The 23,762-nt window shown below is 57.0% G+C and overlaps 1 protein-coding gene across 2 annotated transcripts; it reads right to left on the bottom strand.

Annotated features, from left to right (window-relative positions):
- Window positions 1-4,048: 4,048 nt before the first annotated feature.
- On the bottom strand, window positions 4,049-23,000 carry CSF2RA (colony stimulating factor 2 receptor subunit alpha). Of its 2 annotated transcripts, XM_043569914.1 has the most exons (12): window positions 22,892-23,000; window positions 17,820-17,921; window positions 16,814-16,956; window positions 15,455-15,578; window positions 13,234-13,363; window positions 12,968-13,140; window positions 11,444-11,577; window positions 9,091-9,120; window positions 8,538-8,673; window positions 7,286-7,382; window positions 4,550-4,631; window positions 4,049-4,265 (listed from the first exon to the last, which is right to left on the bottom strand). In XM_043569914.1, the coding sequence occupies exons 1-12, from the start codon at window positions 22,953-22,955 to the stop codon at window positions 4,170-4,172; spliced, it is 1,311 nt and encodes a 436-aa protein (XP_043425849.1). In that variant the 5' UTR covers window positions 22,956-23,000; the 3' UTR covers window positions 4,049-4,169. The 2 variants fall into 2 exon arrangements, with proteins under 2 accessions (XP_043425849.1, XP_043425850.1); XM_043569915.1 differs by lacking the exon at window positions 7,286-7,382.
- Window positions 23,001-23,762: the final 762 nt, after the last annotated feature.

Genomic DNA, 23,762 nt, shown 5'->3' with positions numbered 1-23,762 from the left:
AGTGGCCCTGCCCCTCCTGGATCTCAGTGGCCCTGCCCTGCCTGGATCTCAGCGGCCCTGCCCCTCCTGGGTCTCAGTGGCCCTGCCCTGCCTGGATCTCAGTGGCCCTGCCCCACCTGGACCTCAGTGGCTCTGCCCTTCCTGGATCTCAGGGGCCCTGCCCTGCCTGGATCTCAGTGGCCCTGCCCCTCCTGGGTCTCAGTGGCCCTGCCCTGCCTGGATCTCAGTGGCCCTGCCCCTCCTGGATCTCAGTGGCCCTGCCCTGCCTGGATCTCAGCGGCCCTGCCCCTCCTGGGTCTCAGTGGCCCTGCCCTGCCTGGATCTCAGTGGTCCTGCCCCTCCTGGATCTCAGTGGTCCTGCCCCTCCTGGATCTCAGTGGCCCTGCCTGGATCTCAGTGGTCCTGCCCCGCCTGCATCTCAGTGATCCTTCCCTGCCTGGATCTCAGTGGTCCTACCTGGAACTCAGTGGCCCTGCCCCTCCTGGATCTCAGTGGCCCTGCCCTTGGATCTCAGTGGCCCTGCCCCTCCTGGATCTCAGTGGTCCTGCCCTGCCTGGTTCTCAGGGGTCCTGCCCCTCCTGGATCTCAGTGGTCCTGCCCTGCCTGGATCTCAGCGGCCCTGCCCCGCCTGCATCTCAGTGATCCTTCCCTGCCTGGATCTCAGTGGTCCTACCTGGAACTCAGTGGCCCTGCCCCTCCTGGATCTCAGTGGCCCTGCCCTTGGATCTCAGTGGCCCTGCCCCTCCTGGATCTCAGTGGTCCTGCCCTGCCTGGTTCTCAGGGGTCCTGCCCCTCCTGGATCTCAGTGGTCCTGCCCTGCCTGGATCTCAGCGGCCCTGCCCCGCCTGCATCTCAGTGATCCTTCCCTGCCTGGATCTCAGTGGTCCTACCTGGAACTCAGTGGCCCTGCCCCTCCTGGATCTCAGTGGCCCTGCCCTTGGATCTCAGTGGCCCTGCCCCTCCTGGATCTCAGTGGTCCTGCCCTGCCTGGTTCTCAGGGGTCCTGCCCCTCCTGGATCTCAGTGGTCCTGCCCCTCCTGGATCTCAGTGGCCCCGCCCCTCCTGGATCTCAGTGGCCCTGCCTGGATCTCAGTGGCCCTTCCCTGCCTGGATCTCAGTGGTCCTGCCCTGCCTGGATCTCAGCCGCCCTGCCCTGCCTGGATCTCAAAGGCCCTGCCCCTCCTGGATCTCAGTGGCCCTGCCCTGCCTCCATCTCAGCGGCCCTGTCCCTCCTAGATCTCAAGGGTCTTGCCCCGCCTGGGTCTCAGCCGCTCTGCCCCTCTTGGAGCTCAGCAGCTCTGCCTGGATCTCAGACTCTGGTCTGCAGAGCTGGGGCGGGGGTTGGGGGGAGATGCACATGGGAAGTTTCAAGGCCTCCCACAGTGGTTTCTGCTGCTGTGTCGTCAGCCCCTTGGAACCTCATGCAAACGCCCCCTCCCACCGGGGCTGCCCTGCCTGCATTTCCAGAGTCCGATCGCCTTCCAGTGGGTCCCCGGTTCCCTTACCCACCGCCAGCACTTGTCCTGCTGTCCTGGCCCCTCACCCCGTGCCTGTGCAAGAGAAAGGACCCCCACTCACCTGCACGGCCTCCCGCGAGTGCCACTGTGCCCCCAGGTCTCATTTCCTGGGGGTGAACTCCCCATGGGCTCAGTTCCCTCCCCCGTTAGCCGCTCAGCCCCCCGGGTGCCTTCGTCTGCCGCTCTTGACCATGGGAGACCCTGGGGGCCGAGGTGGGCCCCAGACCATTATCTCAGGAGCACAGGCACGAGGGAGCCTTCCTCCCCACAAGTGGTGTGGCCCCACCTGTAAGAACAACGGGGCTGTGAGAACCACGGCTCCAAGGAAAACCCCAAGGTCTGGGCCTGGTCCCTGCCACCACTCTGGTCCTTCTGACCCCCAGCCTGTGGCTGGCCGGTCCCCACAGCCTACGGCCTTTGCAAGGTGTGGAGCATGAAAGTATTCCTCTGGGACTCGTCTTAGGGTTTTCTTCTCCGGGAAACCTCAGGGTGTGCCCTTGAGGTCGTCACCTGATTAGACGAGGCCCACCCCCCATGTGACGCCACCTCTCTTTACTTAAAGTGAGCTGCTTTTGGACTTTTGGTCCCACCTACAAAACACCCCTCAGTGAGTGTTTGATTGAATAACGGAGTGGGGTAGAGGGCTGTCGCCCAGAACTCTTAGCTGGTTGGGGAATGAAAGAATCACGGCCAGAGACTCCTCCTTCTGAGTTTAGATTCCCCACAACACCGTCCACGCTTCCAGATGAGAACGAAATGCAGGGAGTCTGGGCCTGTGCTTCCAAATTCATACTAGCAGGATAATGACTGATATCACATCCGCTCGCGAATCCAGGAAGTGACTCTAAAACATGTTCAGGGTCAGAGGAGAGGGAGGCTTGGGAGGCGGAATGAAGAAGCACCTGTGGGAACCCGTGAGGTGGGGTGAGTCGGAGACACAGCCGTGAACTCCTCCAAGAGTGTTGGGAGCTGCTGTGGAACAAAGAGCCGGGACTAGGAGGTCTGCACCAGCCCCTTCCCCCGGGGCCGGCACCCCTGAGCCCAGAGGAGCCCGTGGGAAGGCACAGGTTGGGGTGGGGACTACCGTTGGGAGCGTGTGTCCACTGCCCTGGCGGGGGTCACCTAGGACTGGCACAGGGGACCCACTGGACAGCACATCATGATGAGTTCACCCTTTAAATAGTTCCGTGACGGTCATTTCATGTGGATGGGCATCACATGGATGGGCAACAGCACCCCCCTCCATCCCCATTATTCAGTCAAACACTCGGGCTGTTTTGTAGGTGGGACAAAAAATCCACAAGCAGCTGACTTGAAGAGATGCTAGTTCACATGGGGGGGTGGGCCTCGTCTAATCAGGCGAAGACCTCAAGGGCACACTCTGAGGTTTCCCAGAGAAGGAATTCTGCCTCAAGTCTGGAGTGTCCCCTACTACATGCCCACCTGCCCGGCAGGCTTCACCCTCAGCAGCCCCGCCATCGACATCGCATGAGCCAATTCCTGGATAACCATCCGTGTATTGTCTTCATGTCTATCTTTTTGTATATATGTGCGGATATGTTTCTGCAAACATGTATCTCTTCGCGCATAAGTATCCACACATATTTCTGCAGACGTGTATCTTTTTGTGCATACATATCCACACGTATTTCTGCAAACATCTATCTCTTCATGCATACGTATCCACAGGTATTTCTGCAGATATGTATCTCTTCCTGCATACGTATCCACACATATTTCTGCAAATATGTATCTCTTTGTGCATATGTATCCACGTATATATTTTCCTGTCCCTTCTGGGTATATATTCCGATATGGGTCTACCTGTATCTGTGTCTGCATCTGTATCTCTCTGTATATACATTTTCCACATATATCTTGCTCTCCCGTTAGCTTTGTCCTCGTGAACAAATCCAGCCCGGAGGTAAGCCGTGGTTTCCACGGGACACTCCTGCTGGCTTTGGAGACCTTCTGCGGGCACCCCGGGTACGTGCAGCTGACATCCTTCCCGGCCACGTTCACTTCCGGTCCTGGATGTGCCCTGTTGTCTCACGAAGGCCCGCATTAGACGCTCTCCTGGCGCATACCCTCACGTGCGCAGGGCGGCCTGCAGGTCGTAGGATTTGCCCTCTCAGAAGTCACGATGCAGAGGTGCGGCCAGGATCTTTGAGGGAAGTCCCCTCCTCTCCCTCCCATGCCCGCACACAAAGGTGTCCAAGTCCTGACTCCCATGTCGTGGACTAATGTCCCCAGGGACGTCCACGACCCGATTCCCGAAGCCTGTGAACATGTGACCTTCTGTGACCAACGGGCCCTTACAGGTGATTACGCTCGGGACCCTGAGATGGTCCCTGTACGGGGAGGCCACTGTTCGCACGGGACAAGTGTGTCAGAGGCCATGCCCCAGCCCCACCGGCTGCTGGCAGGGGGACGCCTGAGCCACGGGAGGGAAAGGCTCATTGCTCCCCGGGGGTCAAGGAAGGTGCGTCATGGGGTCGGGACCCAACGGCACTCAACTCCGACTACAGGCATCCTTGCAAAAGACCACATTGTTTTAAGTAAAAAAATAGAGCGCCGTATAAATAAGTGTTCAAACGATGAAAAGACAAAACGGCTTCCAGAACGTTCCGGGGCTGGAAGCATCTTTGTGGTTCACACGCTCTCCGGGGCGACGGTGACTTCCTCCACGGTTAGGATCTCTTCATGGTCGATCTTTCCTGTATCCGGGGTGGATTTCTCCCAGATGATCTGGGGAGCACAGGGAGGACGGGGTGTCGGGTTTTCGGGAACCCAGCGAGCGGGGCTTGGGTGGCCGAGGGCTGTGGATGGGAACCGGGGGCCCGGTGGGCAGGGCCCCCTGTGACTGAGGCATAAAAGGACCGCCTGATGGGACGGCTTGGGACAGGGGCCTCCAGGCATACGGTCCGGCATGTGCAAAGGTCCTGGGGCAGGACCGAGCCTGGGGACCAAGGGAGGGGAAGGAGGCTCACTGCCCACCCCCGTGCTGGTTCGCTGCCCCCCCCCCCACCTACCTGGTGGTCAGTGTGAACGTTCTCACTCCATTTATCCTTGACGTGCGGAATCCGCGGGAATAAGGTCTCTGATGCAAACAACCTGGGGACACAAGGAGCGTGTGAAGGACAGACCGGCATGTAACCTCACCCGTCTGTGACGTGGGACACGTCCTCCTGCCGTGTGAGAAGCCACAGCCACGTTCCGGGGAACGATTTCACTGAAGGCTCGAATCTCAGAGAAATGAGCAAACACGAGACTGAGTCCCTGGGGTACGGGGATGGACTGCAGGATGTGGCCCATCACGGGCATCCTGGGGGAGCCCGGGGTCCCCGGACATGTCCCCCTGTCCCCCCAACCTTGGAGAGCACGCTTTCCGATCCGGCAGGTTCCTGCCCGCGAGCTGGGTTTACGGTTGGCAGTATTTCCAGCGGCCTGACCTCATTTGTGCATCTGAGCCTGAACAGCTGAGTGCTGTCCCCCCAAAATATATACTCAGGTCCTGAGTCCAGGCACCTGGAAACAGGACCTTGCTGGGAATTTTATCTTTGCAGATGTAATCAAGTTAATGTGAGCTCATCCTGGATGAGGGAACCTAAATCCGATGACGGGTGTCCCTGCCCTGCCTGGATCTGAGTGGTCCTGTCCCCCCTGGATCTCGGGGTCCTGCCCTGCCTGGATCCCAGTGTTTCTGCCCCTTCTGGATCTCAGTGGTTCTGTCCCTCCTGGATCTTAGCAGACCTGCCCTGCCTGGATCTCAGAGGTGCTGCCCTGCCTGAATCTCAGTGGTCCTGCCCCTCCAGGATCTCACTGGTCCCCCCTGCCTGGATCTCAGCAGCCCTGCCCGCCCTGGATCTCAGCGGCCTTTCCCTGCCTGGATCTCAGTGGTCTTGTCCCTCCTGGATCTCAGTGGTCCTGCCCTGCCTGGATCTCAGTGGCCCTTCCTTGCCTGGATCTCTGTGGTCCTGCCCCACCTGGATCTCAGGGTCCCTGTCCTGCCTGGATCTCAGCGGCCCTGCCCTGCCTGGATCTCAGCGGCCCTGCCCTGCCTGGATCTCAGCAGCCCTGCCCTGCCTGGATCTCAGCGGCCCTGCCCTGCCTGGATCTCAGCAGCCCTGCCCTGCCTGGATCTCAGGGGCCCTGCCCCACCTGGATCTCAGGGTCCCTGCCCTGCCTGGATCTCAGTGGCCCTGCCCCTCCTGGATCTCAGCGGCCCTTCCCTGCCTGGATCTCAGTGGTCCTGCCTTGCCTGGATCTCAGTGGCCCTGCCCTGCCTGGATCTCAGCGGCCCTGCCCTGCCTGGACCTCAGTGGCCCTGCTCTGCCTGGATCTCAGCGGCCCTGCCCTGCCTGGATCTCAGGGGCCCTTCCCTGCCTGGATCTCAGCGGCCCTGCCCTGCCTGGATCTCAGGGGCCCTTCCCTGCCTGGATCTCAGTACCCCTGCCCTGCCTGGATCTCAGGAGCCCTGCCCTGCCTGGATCTCAGGGGCCCTTCCCTGCCTGGATCTCAGCAGCCCTGCCCTTCCTGGATCTCAGGGGCCCTGCCCTGCCTGGGTCTCAGTGGTCCTGCCCCTCCTGGATCTCAGCGGCCCTGCCCTGCCTGGATCTCAGGGGTCCTGCCCCTCCTGGATCTCAGTGGCCCTTCCCTGCCTGGATCTCTGTGGTCCTGCCCCACCTGGATCTCAGGGTCCCTGTCCTGCCTGGATCTCAGCGGCCCTGCCCTGCCTGGATCTCAGCGGCCCCGCCCTGCCTGGATCTCAGCAGCCCTGCCCTGCCTGGATCTCAGTGGCCCTTCCCTGCCTGGTTCTCAGTGGCCCTTCCCTGCCTGGATCTCAGCATCCCCGCCCTGCCTGGATCTCAGTGGCCCTGCCCCTCCCGGATCTCAGTGGTCCTTCCCTGTCTGGGTCTCAGACTCTCATCTCCAATGCTGGGAGACGATTCATTTCTGTTGTTTCAAGACATCTGGTTTGTGGTCATTTTTTCCTGTTTCCACAGGAAACGCAAGCAGCTTTTCACGAAGATAAGTGCCCTGGGTAAAGCACGCGCTCTGTCACCGTTCTGGTGGCTGTGGCCCCTGTTCCCGTCTGCTCCCAGGTGCAGGGTCCCTGGGCAACGGGGGTGCCATGCGGCCCCCGCATTCAGCCGGCCAGGAAAGCCCCCCCTTGTCCTGTGCCGTTGGCCACGCGCCTCAGTCCTGAGGGGAACGGCCACCGGATGCCCAGCCAGGACGCGGGGGGCCATCGAGGGCTGGGCACAGGAGGCCACCCAGAGGGTCCCCCCATCGTGCAGGAGGGCCACACTCTGCGAAGATGCCCCAGGTTCGCAAAGCATGCTCTGAACTGGCCTGTAGGTGAGAATTAACTTTTCTGCGTGTGCCTTTCATTCTGAGGTGCGTGTGAGGGGCACCGAGACCCTGTTGGAGCCGAGGGCACACGTCTGCTGCCCACACAGGAGCCTCCGTTCCCCATGTGCAAAGGCCGGAGGACTGGAAGTCGCCGGCTGGGCCCCGAGGCCTCGGTGAGACTCGCACGGGGACAGGAAGCTTTGGCAGAAAGAGAAGCTGAGGTCGGGGGCCCCCAGTGCCCATCTGGCTGAAGGGGGGGGCGCACGGGTGGGCTCGGTAGGGCCCCTGGGGGGCTCTGGGGCTGCCCGTCGGGGGGTCCCGACGAGGCCCCCGTTGGCCCGCGTCTACACCGCCCCCTGCTGAGGGCACACCACCAGCTCTGTGAGCTCCATCCAACCCACCAGTGGCGTTACCTTTTCACAAGGCAGCTGAGAATCAGGGCACAGACGAAGGTCCCCAGGACCACGAGCACATAGACGTGCACAAAGCTGGCTGTGGCTTGTGTGGAGCCTGGGGAGACAGGGGGACGCACCTCGTACCCCTCAGGGCAGACTGGGGACACACGGAAGTCATTCCCTCGCCGGCCGGCCGCGGAGGAGAAAGGCTCAGAGCGGCGGGGGACCCGCCAAGTGTCCACCCCGAAGCCTTCCTGCAAAGCTGTCCATGAGCCAAAGGGGCCTCTGCATCGTCCACAGCATAACGTGCTCTGACGGTGCGATAAACCGATTTCAAAGGGGACCAAAAAGGCACACCTGGGAGGCTCCGCCGGTTAAGCGTCCGACTTCGGCTCTGGTCATGATCTCGGGGTTCATGACTTCAACCCCTGCATCAGGCTCTGCACTGACAGCTCACAGCCTGGAGCCCGCTTTGGATTCTGTGTCTCTCTGTCTCTCTGCCTCTCCCCTGCTCCTGCTCTGTCTCTCAAAAATAAACAAACATTTAGGGGCTCCTGGGGGGCTCAGTCGGATAAGCGTCTGACTTTGGCTCTGGTCATGATCTCAGAGTTCATGACTTCAACCCCTGCATCAGGCTCTGCGCTCACAGCTCGCAGCCTGGAGCCCGCTTTGGATTCTGTGTCTCCCTCTCTCTCTGCCCCTCCCCTGCTCATGCTCTGTTTCTCTCTGTCTCAAAAATAAATAAAAACATTAAAAAAGACTTTTTTAAATAAAAAAATAAACATTTAAAAAAAGGGGCCAAAAAAATTAATTTCTAAAAAACAAACCAAATGACTAAGTAAATACATTTCAAATCCCCAAAGAAAATAAAAATGGACCAAATAAACAAATTTTAACCTCCCAAATAAAATAAAAATGGACCAAATAAATAAATTTTAACCTCCAAATAAAATAGAAATGGACCAAATAGATAAGTAAATTTAAAAAATAAAAAAATAAATGCAAATGGACCCCTGCAACCATATGCATTTCCAGGCATATGGTTTTTTTTTTTTTTTTCTCTGCGGGCATACGGCTTCAACAAAGTCGCCCTACAAGTGTCAGACCAGGAGAGCCCTTCCGGCTGGGGTGGCCGGTTCAGGAGGCTGTGGGGCGTTTGTCCTTCCTCTGAAGGAGCACAGACAAGCGCACGGGGACCCCTGGGTCGTGAGCGTCCAGGGAGACGGGATGGGCTAACAGAAGGATTCGGGGGCGCTCCCGGGTCACGTACCGAACTCCACGGGCTGGCTCCAGGCGCTCCAATGCTGTCCCCGTGCGTCTGAGGCTCGTATCGTCACAGTGTGCTTGGGTCTGGGCTCTGGACTCGGGAAGTTGTATTTATTTTCCGATTTGCCGGTCACGTCGATCTTTGGACAGAAGAGAAAAGTTTCAAGGCAGGGTCTCCTGTGTTCAGCAAAGAAGGGCTGGGGCGGGACGTGGGGGGGAGCGGGCGGGGGGGAATGCCTTTGCAACGACCCCACCGAGGCAGCTGACAGGTTCAGAAGCACGCTCCCTCACGGGGCCGAGCATCAGAACTGTCTAGAAACACTTGGTCTCGGGGGCTCCCCCAAGTAGAAATCACTCAGCAGGTACAAGGGCCAGGAGCAGAGACGGGGACTGAGCTAAGCCCCATTGGACAGAAGACGATACGGAAGGTCAGAGTGTCCCTAGGACTTAGGAAACGTCCCCATAAAGGACGTTGATGTCCATCCACTACAGGTGTTTGGCAGGAAGAAATCTGGGTCACGCTCACAGGAATCTTCTGGGTCAGGGTTTTAACTCACCAGTTGATTTCCGGCGTGTTCCTTGTTGTTCTAGAAAAAACAAACAGAACTAGATGTACTTTTCTGCATTGGGCACATTTTTACAGTTTTCACACGTTGTCCCCTGGGAGTGTGGTCAAGGGTCACACCCCGGGGCCCAGGGGACGGCTGAGGCCCTGTGAGCTGCCTTCACCCCGAGTCACATGGGGACTGAGGGTGGGACTCATCCACGGAGGGAAATGGGGCCTGATCATGCCTGGGGTTCAAGCCAGTGGCGGATGGGGCCAACCAAGGGCTGGAGGTCGTGTTTGTCTACACTGGGCGCAGGTGGATGTGGAGAGAGGGCTCCCCCTTGTCTACACTGGGCACTGCTGGAAGTGGAGTGAGGGCTCCCCTTGTCTACACTAGGCGCAGGTCCATATGGAGCCTAGCGTCCCCCCGTCTACATTGGGCGCACGTCCACACGGAGCCTAGCGTCCCCCTATCTACATTGGGTGCACGTCCATATGGAGCCTAGCGGCCTGTCTGTCTACACTGGGTGCACGTCCATATGGAGCCTAGCGTCCCCCCTGTCTACACTGGGCGCACGTCCATATGGAGCCTAGCGTCCCCCGTCTACACTGCGCGCACGTCCATATGGAGCCTAGCGTCCCCCTGTCTACACTGGGCGCACGTCCATATGGAGCCTAGGGTCCCCCTGTCTACACTGGGCGCACGTCCATATGGAGCCTAGCGTCCCCCGTCTACACTGGGCGCACGTCCATATGGAGCCTAGCGTCCCCCGTCTACACTGCGCACATGTCCATATGGAGCCTAGTGTCCCCCCTGTCTACACTGGGTGCACGTCCATATGGAGCCTAGCGGCCTGTCTGTCTACACTGGGTGCACGTCCATATGGAGCCTAGCGTCCCCCCTGTCTACACTGGGCGCACGTCCATATGGAGCCTAGGGTCCCCCTGTCTACACTGGGCGCACGTCCATATGGAGCCTAGCGTCCCCCGTCTACACTGGGTGCACGTCCATATGGAGCCTAGCGTCCCCCGTCTACACTGCGCACATGTCCATATGGAGCCTAGTGTCCCCCCTGTCTACACTGGGCGCACGTCCATATGGAGCCTAGCGGCCCGTCTGTCTACACTGCGCGCAAGTCAATATGGAGCCTAGCGTCCCCCCTGTCTACACTGGGCGCACGTCCATATGGAGCCTAGCGTCCCCCGTCTACACTGCGCACATGTCCATATGGAGCCTAGTGTCCCCCCCGTCTACACTGGGCGCACGTCCATATGGAGCCTAGCGGCCCGTCTGTCTACACTGCGCGCAAGTCAATATGGAGCCTAGCGTCTCCCCTGTCTACACTGGGCGCAGGTCCATATGGAGCCTAGCGTCCCCCGTCTACACTGGGCGCACGTCCATATGGAGCCTAGCGGCCCGTCTGTCTACACTGCGCGCAAGTCAATATGGAGCCTAGCGTCTCCCCTGTCTACACTGGGTGCACGTCCATATGGAGCCTAGCGTCCCCCGTCTACACTGCGCACATGTCCATATGGAGCCTAGTGTCCCCCCTGTCTACACTGGGCGCACGTCCATATGGAGCCTAGCGTCCCCCCTGTCTACACTGGGCGCAGGTCCATATGGAGCCTAGCGTCCCCCTGTCTACACTGGGCGCACGTCCATATGGAGCCTAGGGTCCCCCTGTCTACACTGCGCGCAAGTCCATATGGAGCCTAGCGTCTCCCCTGTCTACACTGCGCACACGTCCATATGGAGCCTAGCGTCCCCCCTGTCTACACTGGGCGCACGTCCATATGGAGCCTAGCGGCCCGTCTGTCTACACTGCGCGCAAGTCAATATGGAGCCTAGCGTCTCCCCTGTCTACACTGGGCGCACGTCCATATGGAGCCTAGCGTCCCCCCTGTCTACACTGGGTGCAGGTCCATATGGAGCCTAGCGTCCCCCTGTCTATACCGAGTCTCCGTTGATGAGCAAGAGAGAGTACGCCTTGCCCCCCCTGGCCTCCCGTGGTCTGGGCGGAGCGAACCTGCCTTGTCTACACTGGGTCCCGGCGGTCCTGGAGGAAAGAACCCTCTTCTCCAGGCGGGTGCCGGCGGCGTGGACGGCCAGGGCCTGTGCGTCCGCCTCCGCCTGCTCACCTCCAAGCCCCGACGGCTTTCGGGGTGCAGCCGGGGGTGTCCCCTCGCCCTGGGACCGGCCGCGGGGTGACCGTCCCGCGGGGGGCACCGTGTCCTCCTCTGCCCCGCCGCCCCGCCTCACCCATCCCTGCGGGGCCGCGGGCCCCGGGCCCTCGCGGCGGGGGGCGGGGCGCTGGTCTGCCCTCTGGGTCGACGCCGTCCGGTCCGGGGCCGAGCGCACTGACCTGTTTCTGGATGCGCAGCTGGTAGTTGAAGTCCCAGGCGGACGAGGGGTGTCGCGTCCTGGGCGGGTCCCAGAGGATCTGGCAGTGCGACGGGTTGCAGTCGACGCTGACGTTGTTGGGCGGGCTGTATATTTCTGCGAGGGGGACCGAGGTCACGGCCCGGAGCCCCGGGGGCTCCGGCCCAGGTCCGCCCGCCGGGCGTCGAGAGGCAGCCGGCAGGGGTCCCCCGGAGCACCAAAGGGGACCGCGGGCGGGCGCGTGGGCAGGGCTGGCGGTGCGCACGCGTGACCGCGTGGCCGGCTGCGGGGAGGGACCCGGGAACCCCGGGGGAGGGAAGGAGGGACGCAGGGGGGCTGAGCGGGCACGGGGCCACTATGGGGACAGCCGGGCGGAGAGGACGCACGTCCTGACCCGGCGAGCGGCGAAGGGATACCCCGCGGGGTGGGTGGCGCCAAGGCTGGGGACGTGCGGTCTGTGTCTCCTCCCGGCGGCCACATTCGGTCCTCAACCCCGGAGGTGGGAGGGGGCGCGTTCCGTTCCCGGTCCTTTCGGGACGGCACGCAGCCTTCCTTACGCAGACCCGACTGCTTAAACCGTTGCCCCTTGGGGCCCCCAGCCCCTCTCCCATCCCCCCGGCCCCTGGCCGAAGTCAGAGGAGGGAACTGAGAATTCAAAGCCACGGAGCCTGCGGTTGGTAACCCTGGCAACCGGCCCCCACCCGGAGCGCTTTTAGCGGTCACCTCGTTAACATAACAAAAGACACGTTCAGGGCTCTGGACCCCGGTAAATTCAAAGCTCTGGTCAGCCCTGGGCCACAGAGCCGGGAGGGCTGAAGTTTGCAATAATCTTGGGGCCTCCTGGGTCCAATAAAAGTCTTAGAAACACGGGGAAGAAGAAAGAAAAGTGGGGGTTCCCTCGGAAGGAAGGTGGCCACGTCTGGGCCAGGGGACGTTTGTCCTACTGTGACAGTCCCAGGGGCCCCAGCGGCCACCTAGAGCTCCCCCAACAGGTGGCTCTGCGAGAGGGGGCTGGGGGAGACGTGAGCTGGCATCCGTTTGTCAGCGGGGTCCCCCCAAAAGGCAAGAGAAGGCTGTGCCTGCTACCACATGGGGAGGTCCACAAGCGAGCCCGAATTCCCCTCCCGCCACCTCCCGGTCCGAATGTCCCCCTCTGTCCTACTGGGACTTCACTGTGGGGGCCTAGGGGGGGGCGGGCTCTGGCTTCCTCCGGTGGGCGGTGGGGGGCAGGGGCACCACACCTTTTCACCACGCTGAGTTCAGAGTAGAAGAGGTGCTGGCCCCCTTACTCGGCCACCTTCCAGGAGGAAGGAACCGTATGGACACCTCGACTCGGGGTCTCTGGCCTCCAGAGCTGCGAGAGAATACATTTCCGTTCTTCCAACCCCCCCAGTTTGTGGCCAGGTGCTAACAGCAGCCCCAAAAAACGCGGGCTGGTGTCCCAGCAAATCCTGTTCCACGCTCGCCTGCCAAGCATTGGGTTCACCCCACAGGACGCCCTTCTCACCTATTTTTTTCAAGGACAAAATCGTATCAAAAAACTGGACCGCCGTCTCTCGGCTGGTACCGTTCACCAGGAAGTAATTGCGGAACGTTAATCCCGACAGATCGTGCAGGTGACATCCGACGTGGGTTCGTGAGTCCGTCACGTAATGAGGACACTCTCTTTCCCTTTTTTCCCTACAAGATTCCAAGGTGTTCGGAGACCGGTCAGGGCGTCCCCCCGTCCCGTCCTGTGCTTTTCAAGGCCACCTACACAAGATCGACACTTACTTAAAGTCTTGTATGTACAAGAAATATTGGACGTCATCAGGCGCAGCCCGACCTTTCGCCCAAGTGCAGTTCATGAAGTTCACGTTGTAGATAAAACAGGAGAAGTTTTGGGCAGCGGTGCCCTCGCCACCTGAGAAGACACAAGAAGGAAACAATCTGGGCAAATGGACCACATGCTTGGAGCCTCTACCGAGCATTCAAACAATAGTTCGTTCCAGTCTTTCTTAAACACGTCCAAAAAATGGAAGAAGAGGAAACACTTCCAAATTCATTTTGTTTTATTTACTTTTTATTTCGAGAGAGAGAGAGAGAGGTGGGAAGGGGCAGAGAGAGAGAGAGGAAGAGAGAGAATCCCAAGCAGGCTCAGTGCTGTCAGCAGGAAGCCTCATTGATGCAAGGCTCAAACTCATGACCTGAGCCGAAATCGAGAATTGCACGCTTAACAGACTGAGCCACCCAGGTGTCCCCCAAATTCATTTCGTGAGGACAGGATCACCCTGAAGCCAAAGTCTCATACACACACGGAAGGAAAGAAAATCACATCCCGATATCCAAAAATTGAGTATCCATTCATGATTGAAAAAAAAAAAACCTTTCAATAAAATACGTAAAGAAAGAATTTGCCTCAACACAATAAAGGACAGATGTAAAAAGCCCATAGCTAACAGCAATGGAAAAAAACAGAAAGCTTACCTTGTAAGGTAAGAAATGAGTCTACTGTAGGCACTCTCACCAGCCCGATTTAAATTTTTTTAATGTTTATTTGTTTTTCAGAGAGAGATAGAGCGTGAGCAGGGGAGGGGCAGACAGAGAGAGGGAGACACAGAATCAGAAGCAGGATCCAGGCTCTGAGCTGTCAGCACAGAGCCCGACGTGGGGCTCGAACTCACAGACTGTGAGATCATGACCTGAGCTGAAGTTGGTTGCTTAACCGACTGAGCCACCCAGGTGCCCCATCACCACCTCAATTTAAACATAGCATGGGAAATCCTAGCCAGAGCAATTCGACAAGAAAAAGAAATAAAGGTATCGAAATTAAAAAAAAAAATCAAGATTATCTGTTTGCTGATAATATAATCATATGTGTACAAAAAACCCCTAAAAACTAAACAAACAAAAACACTTTAATTTTTAAAAAATTTTTAAAAATATTTATTTATTTTTCAGAAAGAGAGAGACACAGAGTGGAAGCAGGGGAGGAGCAGAGAGAGAGGGAGACGCAGAATCCAAAGCAGGCCCCAGGCTCTGAACTGTCAGCCCAGAGCCCGACGCGGGGCTCGAACCCACGGACCGCGAGATCGTGACCTGGCTGAAGTCGGACGCTTAACCGACTGCGCCACCCAGGCGCCCCAAGGAATAAGCTGAACCAAGAAGGTGAGAGATGTGTATACTGAATATTATCCGACATTGATGAAGAAAATTTAAGAACACACAGATAAGGGGCGCCTGGGTGGCTCAGTCCATTAAGCATTTGACTCTGGGTTTGGGAGGAGAAGGAGGAGAAGTGGGAGGAGGCAAAGAAGGAGAAAACAACAAAAGAAAACAAACAAACAAACACAACAAAAGACCCCCCAAAACTGAAACAACCTGAATAGGACAAAGGACCTCAATAGACATTTTTCAGAAGAAGATACACAGATGGCCAACGGCTACGTGGGAAGATACTCCACATCACTCATCATCAAAGAAATGCGAATCAAAGCCGCAAGGAGCTGTCGTCTCACACCCGCTAAATGGCTATTATGAAAAAGAGGAGAGATAAATACCAGCGAGGGTGTGGAAAACAGGGAACCCTGTGCACTGCTGGTGGGAATGTGAGTGAGTGCAGCCACTGTGGAAAAATTAGGAAGTTTCTCTAAATATTCACCGCAGAACTCTCATATGGCCCAGCAATCCCTACTTTTGGGTCTATACCCAAAGGAAACGAAATCTGGATCCCCAAAAGGTATACACACCCCCATGTTCATTACGGCACACATTCACAATAATGTGAATCATCATTCATTATGATTCGCAATAGCCAACGTGTGGACACAGCCTAAACGGTGTTGCTGAATGGATGGATACAGAAGATGTGATGTATACACACGGTGGAGTAGTATTCAGTTACAAAAAGAAGGTGTTATGTATGCTAAGTGAGCAAAGTCAGACAAGAAAGACAAAATTGGGCATGCCTTGAGGGTAATGATGTCCAGAAGGATCACTGTGATGTTTTCCCTACCTGGGTTAGCGTAGACCAGTTTTTCTGGAATCAGTCCTTGGGTGCTATTTACTTTAACCACGAACGTGACTCCCCCATGGAGAGAATCATGGGAAAAGTTGCAGTGACAGTCTTTGTTCTTGGGCTAAAAAGATGCAACCAGTCAGCGCATTAGGAAATTTTTTCTTCTCATCTGGATGTCGTCTGTTCATCCACTGACCCCGTGAAGTCACCACCACCCATGCACACTCTCTGGGTGGGTGTTGGCGTGCCAACACGTAGGTGGGACCTCAACCCTGCAGTGTATAGTGTTGTTTAGAAGGCGGGAACTGAGGCCTTCTTTCACTGGGGCCCTCAGTCACCAGAGATGCGGTCAAAATGCAGATTCTGGGGGCGCCTGGGTGGCGCAGTCAGTTAAACGTCCAACTTCAGCCAGGTCACGATCTCGCGGTCCGTGAGTTCGAGCCCCGCGTCAGGCTCTGGGCTGATGGCTCGGAGCCTGGAGCCTGTTTCCGATTCTGTGTCTCCCTCTCTCTCTGCCCCTCCCCCGTTCATGCTCTGTCTCTCTCTGTCCCAAAAATAAATAAACGTTAAAAAAAAAATTAAAAAATAAAATGCAGATTCTGGCTCAGTGGGGTCCAGGTGGGGGAGTTTTCTTGTCCCGTCTCAAACCCCTCATACAGTCACAGGCTTCATGTTACCATTGTATCTGGTGAGCCTTGTGACCTTGTTTTCATCGAACACTCGGGACTACTGCTATGTCTTTCTTGGGATTAAGTCCACCGTGTGGATGAGTTTGGATGGATGCACCGGGCAAAAGGCTGCAGTTTCCACTGGGAGGACAGTGGTTCCCCTAAGCAACACCCTCTGACGGGACACCAAAGCCTGAAAATCACAGAATAAGCCATATGTCTTCCCCCTGATCACTGTTGTTGGACATTCCGTCTCCCGGAAAGTGCCCCCTGGAAATTCTGGGCACATTCGGGTTCCGGATCGGAATCTGCCCTTGTGGCCCTGGCTCCTGCATCCCACCAGATTGTCTCATTTCGCTCTCTTTTGGTGGGTGATCATCCCCAAGGGTCCCACCCTACAGCCTGTGACAGGTCTAACCTCATAGGAGCTTTGAGCTGGGCATCCTTTCTGGGGAGCCCCGCCCTCCCTTTCCTTTTGGGGTAAGACATTTTCCAAGGAAGACCCCAGGGAATCGGGCCCCCAGGCACCTTTTGGACACGGGCCAGCCCTTATCTCCCTGGTACATCTAGAACCATGATGTGTCCCAACGTCATACCCATGCTGTTCATCCCCACCTGTTGTAGCCTTATTGCTAACGTGAAGAGAGCCTCGTGAAGGATCCCAGATGACTTTATCAGATCATCTTACCTTTTTTCTGATCTCTCCTTTCTCCTTGTGGATCATCACACATTCGAGGTAGGTAGTGTTTTCTTTGCATTCCCAACTCAGTTCCATTGTCCTTCGGTCAAACTTCATATTTAGACTGGGGACCCATTCCGTGGTTGGAACATCTGAAAGACGTAGCCACCGGATTCAGAAGTTGACCTTTTCCCATCGTCACTCCCCACCCGCTGACCCATCCCATATCTTGTAAGCAAAAATCAAGGCTGGGACATGCTGTGCCCTTCCCCTGTCCCACCCCAGGTGGCCCCAGGGCATTGGCACATCCTGAGAATCTGCCCCGTCCCCATCTCCCCTTCCTGCCTGGATCTCCGTGCCTTTTCTCCATGTGAGGACGCCTACCGTGTACGTGAGACAAGACCAACCAAGTGAGAACCAGCAGAGGCTATTTTTACTGCGAGCTCGCCACGGTGAGGGAGTCGGCCACCATTGGTGGCACTTGTCAGAGACTCAAGGGCGGACAGAGGGGAGGGCAGGTTTCACAGTGGACAAGCGGGGCCATTCGGTTGTGCCCCGAGCAGAGGCTGTGGGTGTGGGGGAGATCACGTGACTCCCTAGAAGCGGGGCGCCCCTGTGATACGTTAGGACAGCACATCGGGCTTCCTCCGGTTGGTCCTGAGGCAGAAGTGGTATCAGAAAGCAGGAAAGCTGTCAGTTAGTGACCAAATCCCGGACATAACCCAGCCGAGAAAGTCTTTGACGGTCAACAGAACTCTGACAACACGGATGCATTTAGAGAACACGTCCAGCCAGCTTGTGCACAGCCCTGGACCCAGGGCACTCCGGAGTGAGCAGACCTCATCAGCATCACGTGCAACGCACACGGCAGGGGCCAGGCTGGACAGCACAGACTTTGTGCAGGCGCGTAAGGTGCGGGAGGACCCAGAGACCTCACGTGTCAGGACGTGTCCCCAGGGACACAGGACGCTGAATGAGGCGGGCAGAAAAGGGTCAGACAGCTTCACGCCCTTACCCTGCTGCTCCTGAGTCAGGGGTAACGCTGAGTCCAGCAGCATACAGAACAGGATGGTCGTGGCCAAGGGTCCCAGGGGGCAGCTGGGAGGACGAGGAAGCCCTGGTGGAGGGACAGTCACACTGTGAGGAAATCAGCTCTCACTAGGGGTCTCGGCAGGAGGACCCAGACAGAATTCACCACAGGACCATCCCCAGGCTGATGGCCAGCCCGCTGGTCTGCCTGGGGTCACTGCAAGTTACAACCGGTCTCAGGGGGTCCCCAGAACCGAGGGCCTGGACTGCAGCCTGGACACGGGCTCCAGCCCACCCTGTGTCCTCTGTGTCCCTGCGGTGAGTTGACCACATGCTCTGGCATCATTCCCGTCTGTAATCTAGTGGAGGAGATAGACGTCCGCGGGGCCCTTATTACGACGTCCACCATGCTGACGTCGGGATGGACACGTCTCTGGGCATGTTATTGTGCCCACCACAGGTACCAAGATCCACTCACTCCCTAGGGCTCAGGGCTGAGTCCAGGATGGGCACCAACTTGATGGCCATGTTGCGCACAAAACAACAGTGGAGACAGAGAGTCAGGGTCGTTCCCAGGCTGCTGGACTGTGAGTGAGGTCCTGGCTCCACATACTCTGCCTCCCGGACACTTCTGGACCATCTCTGACCGGGGTCCGGGTGGAACGCAGGCTCCCCAAGCCCTTCCCCAGGCTACGCCTTCATTTGTCAAAGAAATGCATTCTGGTTCCACCTGCAGAGAATGGCCTGGGCTGTCCACCTACTCGAGAGCCCGCATGACCAAGAAACCAGGAACCCACTCACTGACTTCTGTCTTCTCCAGAATGAGCTTCCTGTGAGAGGCAGGTTACAAATGATCTCCCCGCACAGCGTGGATGGAGATTGACCAGTGTCCCGCGAATCTACCCTGCAAATTCACACGTCCGCCATGCTGACAAGGCTTGACTCATGGTCCAGATGAGTCTTGAAGCCACACCCGATATGTCACAGTACTTGGGAGAAAATTACACACACTCCTGTTACTTTCTCATTGTGCCGACTCTTGTTTGGTTCATACAATTTTAATTTTCTAATTTGTATTAAAAATTTTTTAACTAAAAAAATTTTTTTGCTGTTTATTTTTGACAGGCAGAGACAGACACAGAGCACGAGCAGGGGAGGGACAGAGAGAGAGGGAGACACAGAATCCAAAGCAGGCTCTAGGCTCTGAGCTGTCAACACAGAGACCGATGCGGGGCTCGAACTCACAGACTGTGAGATCATGACCTGAGCTAAAGTCGGACGCTTAACCGACTGAGCCACCAGGTGCCTCCAAAATGTTTTTAATAGGAGTATAGTTGACACACACTCTGATTCTGTCTTAATAATTAGCATGGATTTGGGGCGAGTAGAAAAAGAAATGATAGGTCAGGTTTCCATTGAGGTAATAACAATATTTTGAGGTTTCTCTTTTTTTTAACTTCTTTTTTTAAAAACTTGAGTTTTGCAACTATTGAAAGGGGTGTGTAAAAATAAAAGAGGGAAATAAAAAGGGGTAAGTGCACAGAGAGATATGGAGGAGCTTAAATAATTTACTAAGTGAAAGAAGGCAGCTTGAAAATGATACGTCCTGTATGATTCCAACTCTATGACATTCTGGAAAAGGAAAAAGTATGGAGACAGAAAAAAGTGAGCTGTCTTCAGGGTTGGGGGAGGGACAGATGGGCAGGTGGGGCACAGAGGATTTTTAGGGCAGTGAAACTACTCTGTTATCATCCTATAACGGTGGATCCATGTTGTTACACATCTGTCCAAACTCAAAGAATGTCCAACACCAAGAGTTACTCTAATGTAAACCATGGGCTTTAATCAATAATCACGTATCAATATTGGTCCATCAATTATAACAGCTTGTGCTGCACTGATGCCAAATATTAATAATGGGGGAGACTAGGTCCAAGGGGAACACATATATAGGAATCCCTTAATTTTGACTTAAATGTTTCTGTAAACCTAAAACTGCTCTTAAACACAAAAACAAAGTCTATTAAAAACTTTGTCAACACGTAAGGACAAAAGCAAAGGGACCTGGTCACATAAAGCTGCACTCAACAGAGAACACCTGATGTTACGCTTGGGTTTGGGGTGGGGTCTTGTGGTCTGCCCACCATCTCCCTGGTGGTATTTTTGCTGGGGTTCATTCCTTGGTGATTGTTGTTGTCACTTGTCAGTTGTAATGAGGGTCTTAGGTCTCTAAGTATTTCTCTCCCTCTCAGCCACTAACTGCCTCTGCTGTTTCCTCCTGCCTTTGTGTTCCCTGTGACCTCATCCTTTTAACTCCTTATCTTTCCTTGGAGGTTCCTCTCTCTCTCTCGTACCACACATGATGGTGTTTTCTGTAATTTCCTTGTGTTAATGGTCTGTTTTCTATCTTTTCTAAACACTCCCTCTTTACTCTTGGTGTATTAGCTCCCCGGGTGCTGACAGAACAGATGATGGCCACAAATTTCCTTTCTTTCTTCCCATTTCTCTTCCCTCCCTCCTTGCATCCTTTCTACTTTCTTTCCTTCCTTCTTTCTTTCCCTTCTTCCTCCTGCTTCCTTCCTTCCTTCCTTCCTTCCCTTCCTCCCTCCCTCCTTCCCTTCCTTCCTTCCTTCCTTCCTTCTTCTTTCCTTCCTTCCTCCCTCCCTCCCTCCTTCTGTCCTTCATTCCTTCCTTCCTTCATCTTGTCCCTTCTTTCTTCCCTCCTTTTTCCCGCCTCCCTCCCTCTCTCTCACCAAGTCCTTTCCCATTTCGTGCAGTGTCTGCTTTCTGGCTGCCTCCATCCAGCTGGTCCCTCTCTTCATGGGCTCTCTTCCTCTCCCTCTGGGCCCCCCTTAAGCTCCCTCTCCTGTCTCCCTCCCACGCATGGCCAGTTCAGCACATCTGGGCTCCTCTCTCCCCCACGTCCAGCCCCACCCAGGGGCTCCTCCCTCTGTAGGAGCTACAGGCCCCCGCCTCGCTGCTCCCTGCCCCACGGACCTCTGAGCTGTGGGGGATCATTCCTCACCGCCTGCCTCCTTTCCCACTCACTCTGTGCAGTGACAGGCGGCCTGCCTACTGAGGACTCTTCTAGATGCCCCAGCCCCTTCTCCCCTGCTGTGCACCACTTTCTCCAGCTGGAGCCCAACGGTGCAGAATCCAGCCAGCTCCCCACATGCCAGGGTTGCACACCTGAGCCACCGTGCACCTGGGGAGCCGCCCCCGGCCTCCAATTCCTGCCTCCCAACCTCCCAGAGCCCACCCTGCCCGCAGGGCACCACACTTGCTATAAAAGAGGAAATGAAAGCGGGGACCAGACCTGTCCCAACTTCCCGGCCTCCCCCGCACCTAGCAGTCCAGAGCTATGGCGACCTTCCGGCTTCCTCCGTCTGCAGGCTGAACCCTGCCCCACCCAGGCCTTCCCAGCCTTGTTTTCCATTCACCCCCGTAAACGTCTCGAATCCGCGTTTCTCCTCCTTTCTCCAGCCTCCCGTACCACCTGCTTGGGGGCTGCACACGCAGCAGGTACCTGTGGATGGACGCCCGCCCCACCGCCCCAGTGTACCCGCCGCCCTGAATTACTGCACCGAAATTTGCCCCCGCCTGGACCTGTTCCCCATTCTGCTTCCTCTGCACTGACCCCTGCCTGTTTCTTCTTGCTCATGGTGATGGAGCAAAACCATCAACTTCTGTAAACTGGATGAAGGAAAAAAAAGAAAAACCCAAAAGCAAACAACTGGGTTGTTTCATACCCAAGGGTGGCGGGCAGGGGACCCACGGGAGGGCTGCTCTTCTGACTGGATGGTTAGTCACGTTGTGCGGCTCTTGGCCGAGGATGCCGACAGTCCCCGAGGAGGACATTGCGGTGAAGCGTGAAGTCATTGGTGCCGTGATGTCTCAGGCGCCTGGTGTGGTGAGCGTAGGCACCTCCCACAGGGTTCCTGGTTTCCCTGCTCACGCCCGTTCTGGGGGGCAGCTCCTACCGGCCTCACTCCACCGGATGGGAAAATGCCATCCGGCGGGGCAGGGGGGTAGGATCTCGTGCTTCCTTGAGTTTATCTTTGCCTTGATTTTTAAAAACGCAGACGAGGGGCGCCTGGGTGGCGCAGTCGGTGAAGCGTCCGACTTCAGCCAGGTCACGATCTTGCGGTCTGTGAGTTCGAGCCCCGCGTCGGGCTCTGGGCTGATGGCTCAGAGCCTGGAGCCTGTTTCCGATTCTGTGTCTCCCTCTCTCTCTGCCCCTCCCCCATTCATGCTCTGTCTCTCTCTGTCCCAAAAATAAATAAAAAAAAAAAAGTTGAAAAACGCAGACGGTATAAAATCCACCCTTTCAACGCCTACGGCTCCGCAGCATTTCGCGCATCGGCGACGTTCAGGCATCCTCCCCACCTGAGCCGGGGCGTCCTCGACCCCCAAAAGGGGGACCCCGTGCCCACTGCTCGACACTACTCACGTCCCTCCTGCCAACCTGGACCCGCCCGGGCTGCGTGTCTCCAATGAATGGTGACCACATAGCACTGCTCTCCTTTGCGTCCACTGCCTACCCAACTTTCCCGTCTTCTCTTGGTTGTCACCAGACGCGGATGCGCTCCATCACCACGTCATTGTCCCCAGAGACACCTGCTACCCAGGCCGGCCAGCAGATCTCCACTTGCTTGCCGGGGGCTTTGACATGAGCGACCGTCAGGAACGTGTATCCCCAGGATCTGGGAAGCACCGTTGCCCGTATGGAAGACCGTGTGTACGTGGTACTTCTGAGCGCATCCAAGCCTCCGGAGTAAGTCCCGAGTGGTTTCCGGGATCCCCACGCACAGCCTTGCACGGGGGGCTCAGCCTGCTCCTGGAGCAAGTGGGCTCATCCATCCCTGAGGCTAATTCAGACCCTCCGACACCGCGCCCACGTGCTGTTGCAATTTCCCCCCCTCTGCGCGGGGGCCCCCCATCCGGATTTTCCCATTCCTCCCCCTCAGGTGCTCCCTGACGGCCAGTGTCAGCGGCAGGAACAGGTACCACGGTGACAAGGCGCATCGGAGACTCAGACAGGGAAGGAACCCGCCTTACCCCAGGGCTCCATCCTCCGCGCTGGCCACCTGCTTTCTCTCTCTGTTTCCCGGAGCGCTGCCATCTGGCCGCTGTGTCAGGCGGCTCTGGGCCGTGTCAGAAAGTGAGGACCGTGATTGCACTGCAGGGGCATTTCAGCCGACACTTCCCTTTTCTGCTCAGCGCCCGCCCCCTTCCTGTGATGCGGGCTCATTCTATACAGTCGGGACCCCTGTCCGCGGTCAGTGGAAGCCTCGGCTTGTCCGCGCTCCTGGAGAGCTGACCTGGGGCGTGACCCCCTCCCGTCCAGCATCCGTGTGCACAAGCACGTGCCCCCGAGTGCAGGCTGACGGCTCAGGGCGCATTTTGTTATCCTTCGCGTGCGTGGCCGCAGGAGGCTGTTGGGACACCTGCCCACCCTCCGCACGTCCATGGAGACAGGACAACTGTAAGCCCACGCGTCCCCTGTCTCGGGCTCTGCCAAGCCCCTCTACGTGGGCCCGATTTCCCCCTCTGGCTTCTGTTGTATGAAGTCAGGGCCACGGGCGCAACAGCTTTGCGGACTTCTGCGAGTCCTGCTGAATCTCCGAACCCAAGGGCGGCAACGGGACTTTCTCTAAGAATAACCACATGCACTCCGTGTTCCCTTTTCTTCTTTCTCTCTTTGGGCCTCGGGGTTTTACCTGACACAATAGGTTTTCAGCTTTGCTGAAGGTGACGTGTAACCTTGGCTATAAGGTCACCTTCTGAGAATCGAATGTGGTAGCCATCGGAGGCCACGATCTTCCAGAAACTCACAGCGAGGAAACAGTCAACTCGTCCCTACAGCTCCAGCCCTTGTCCCCACTGTCGCTCCAGCCACATGGATGTGCTGGGCTGGGCATCCCTCGGG

Source organism: Prionailurus bengalensis, chromosome X (assembly GCF_016509475.1).
Source record: "Prionailurus bengalensis isolate Pbe53 chromosome X, Fcat_Pben_1.1_paternal_pri, whole genome shotgun sequence".
NCBI lineage: Eukaryota > Metazoa > Chordata > Mammalia > Carnivora > Felidae > Prionailurus > Prionailurus bengalensis.
Note: the sequence above shows the minus strand (reverse complement) of the source record. Positions and strands in the feature narration are given on the sequence as shown.

Coding starts and splice junctions, on each gene's coding strand:
- CSF2RA (XM_043569914.1), bottom strand. CDS start 22,955: ATGGCAGCGCTCCGGGAAACAGAGAGAGAAAGCAGGTGGCCAGCGCGG. Junction 16,957..17,819: donor CCTGACTCAGGAGCAGCAGG/GTAAGGGCGTGA, acceptor TACGTCTTTCAG/ATGTTCCAACCACGGAATGG. Junction 4,266..4,549: donor ACGTTCACACTGACCACCAG/GTAGGTGGGGGG, acceptor TGTGCTCCCCAG/ATCATCTGGGAGAAATCCAC.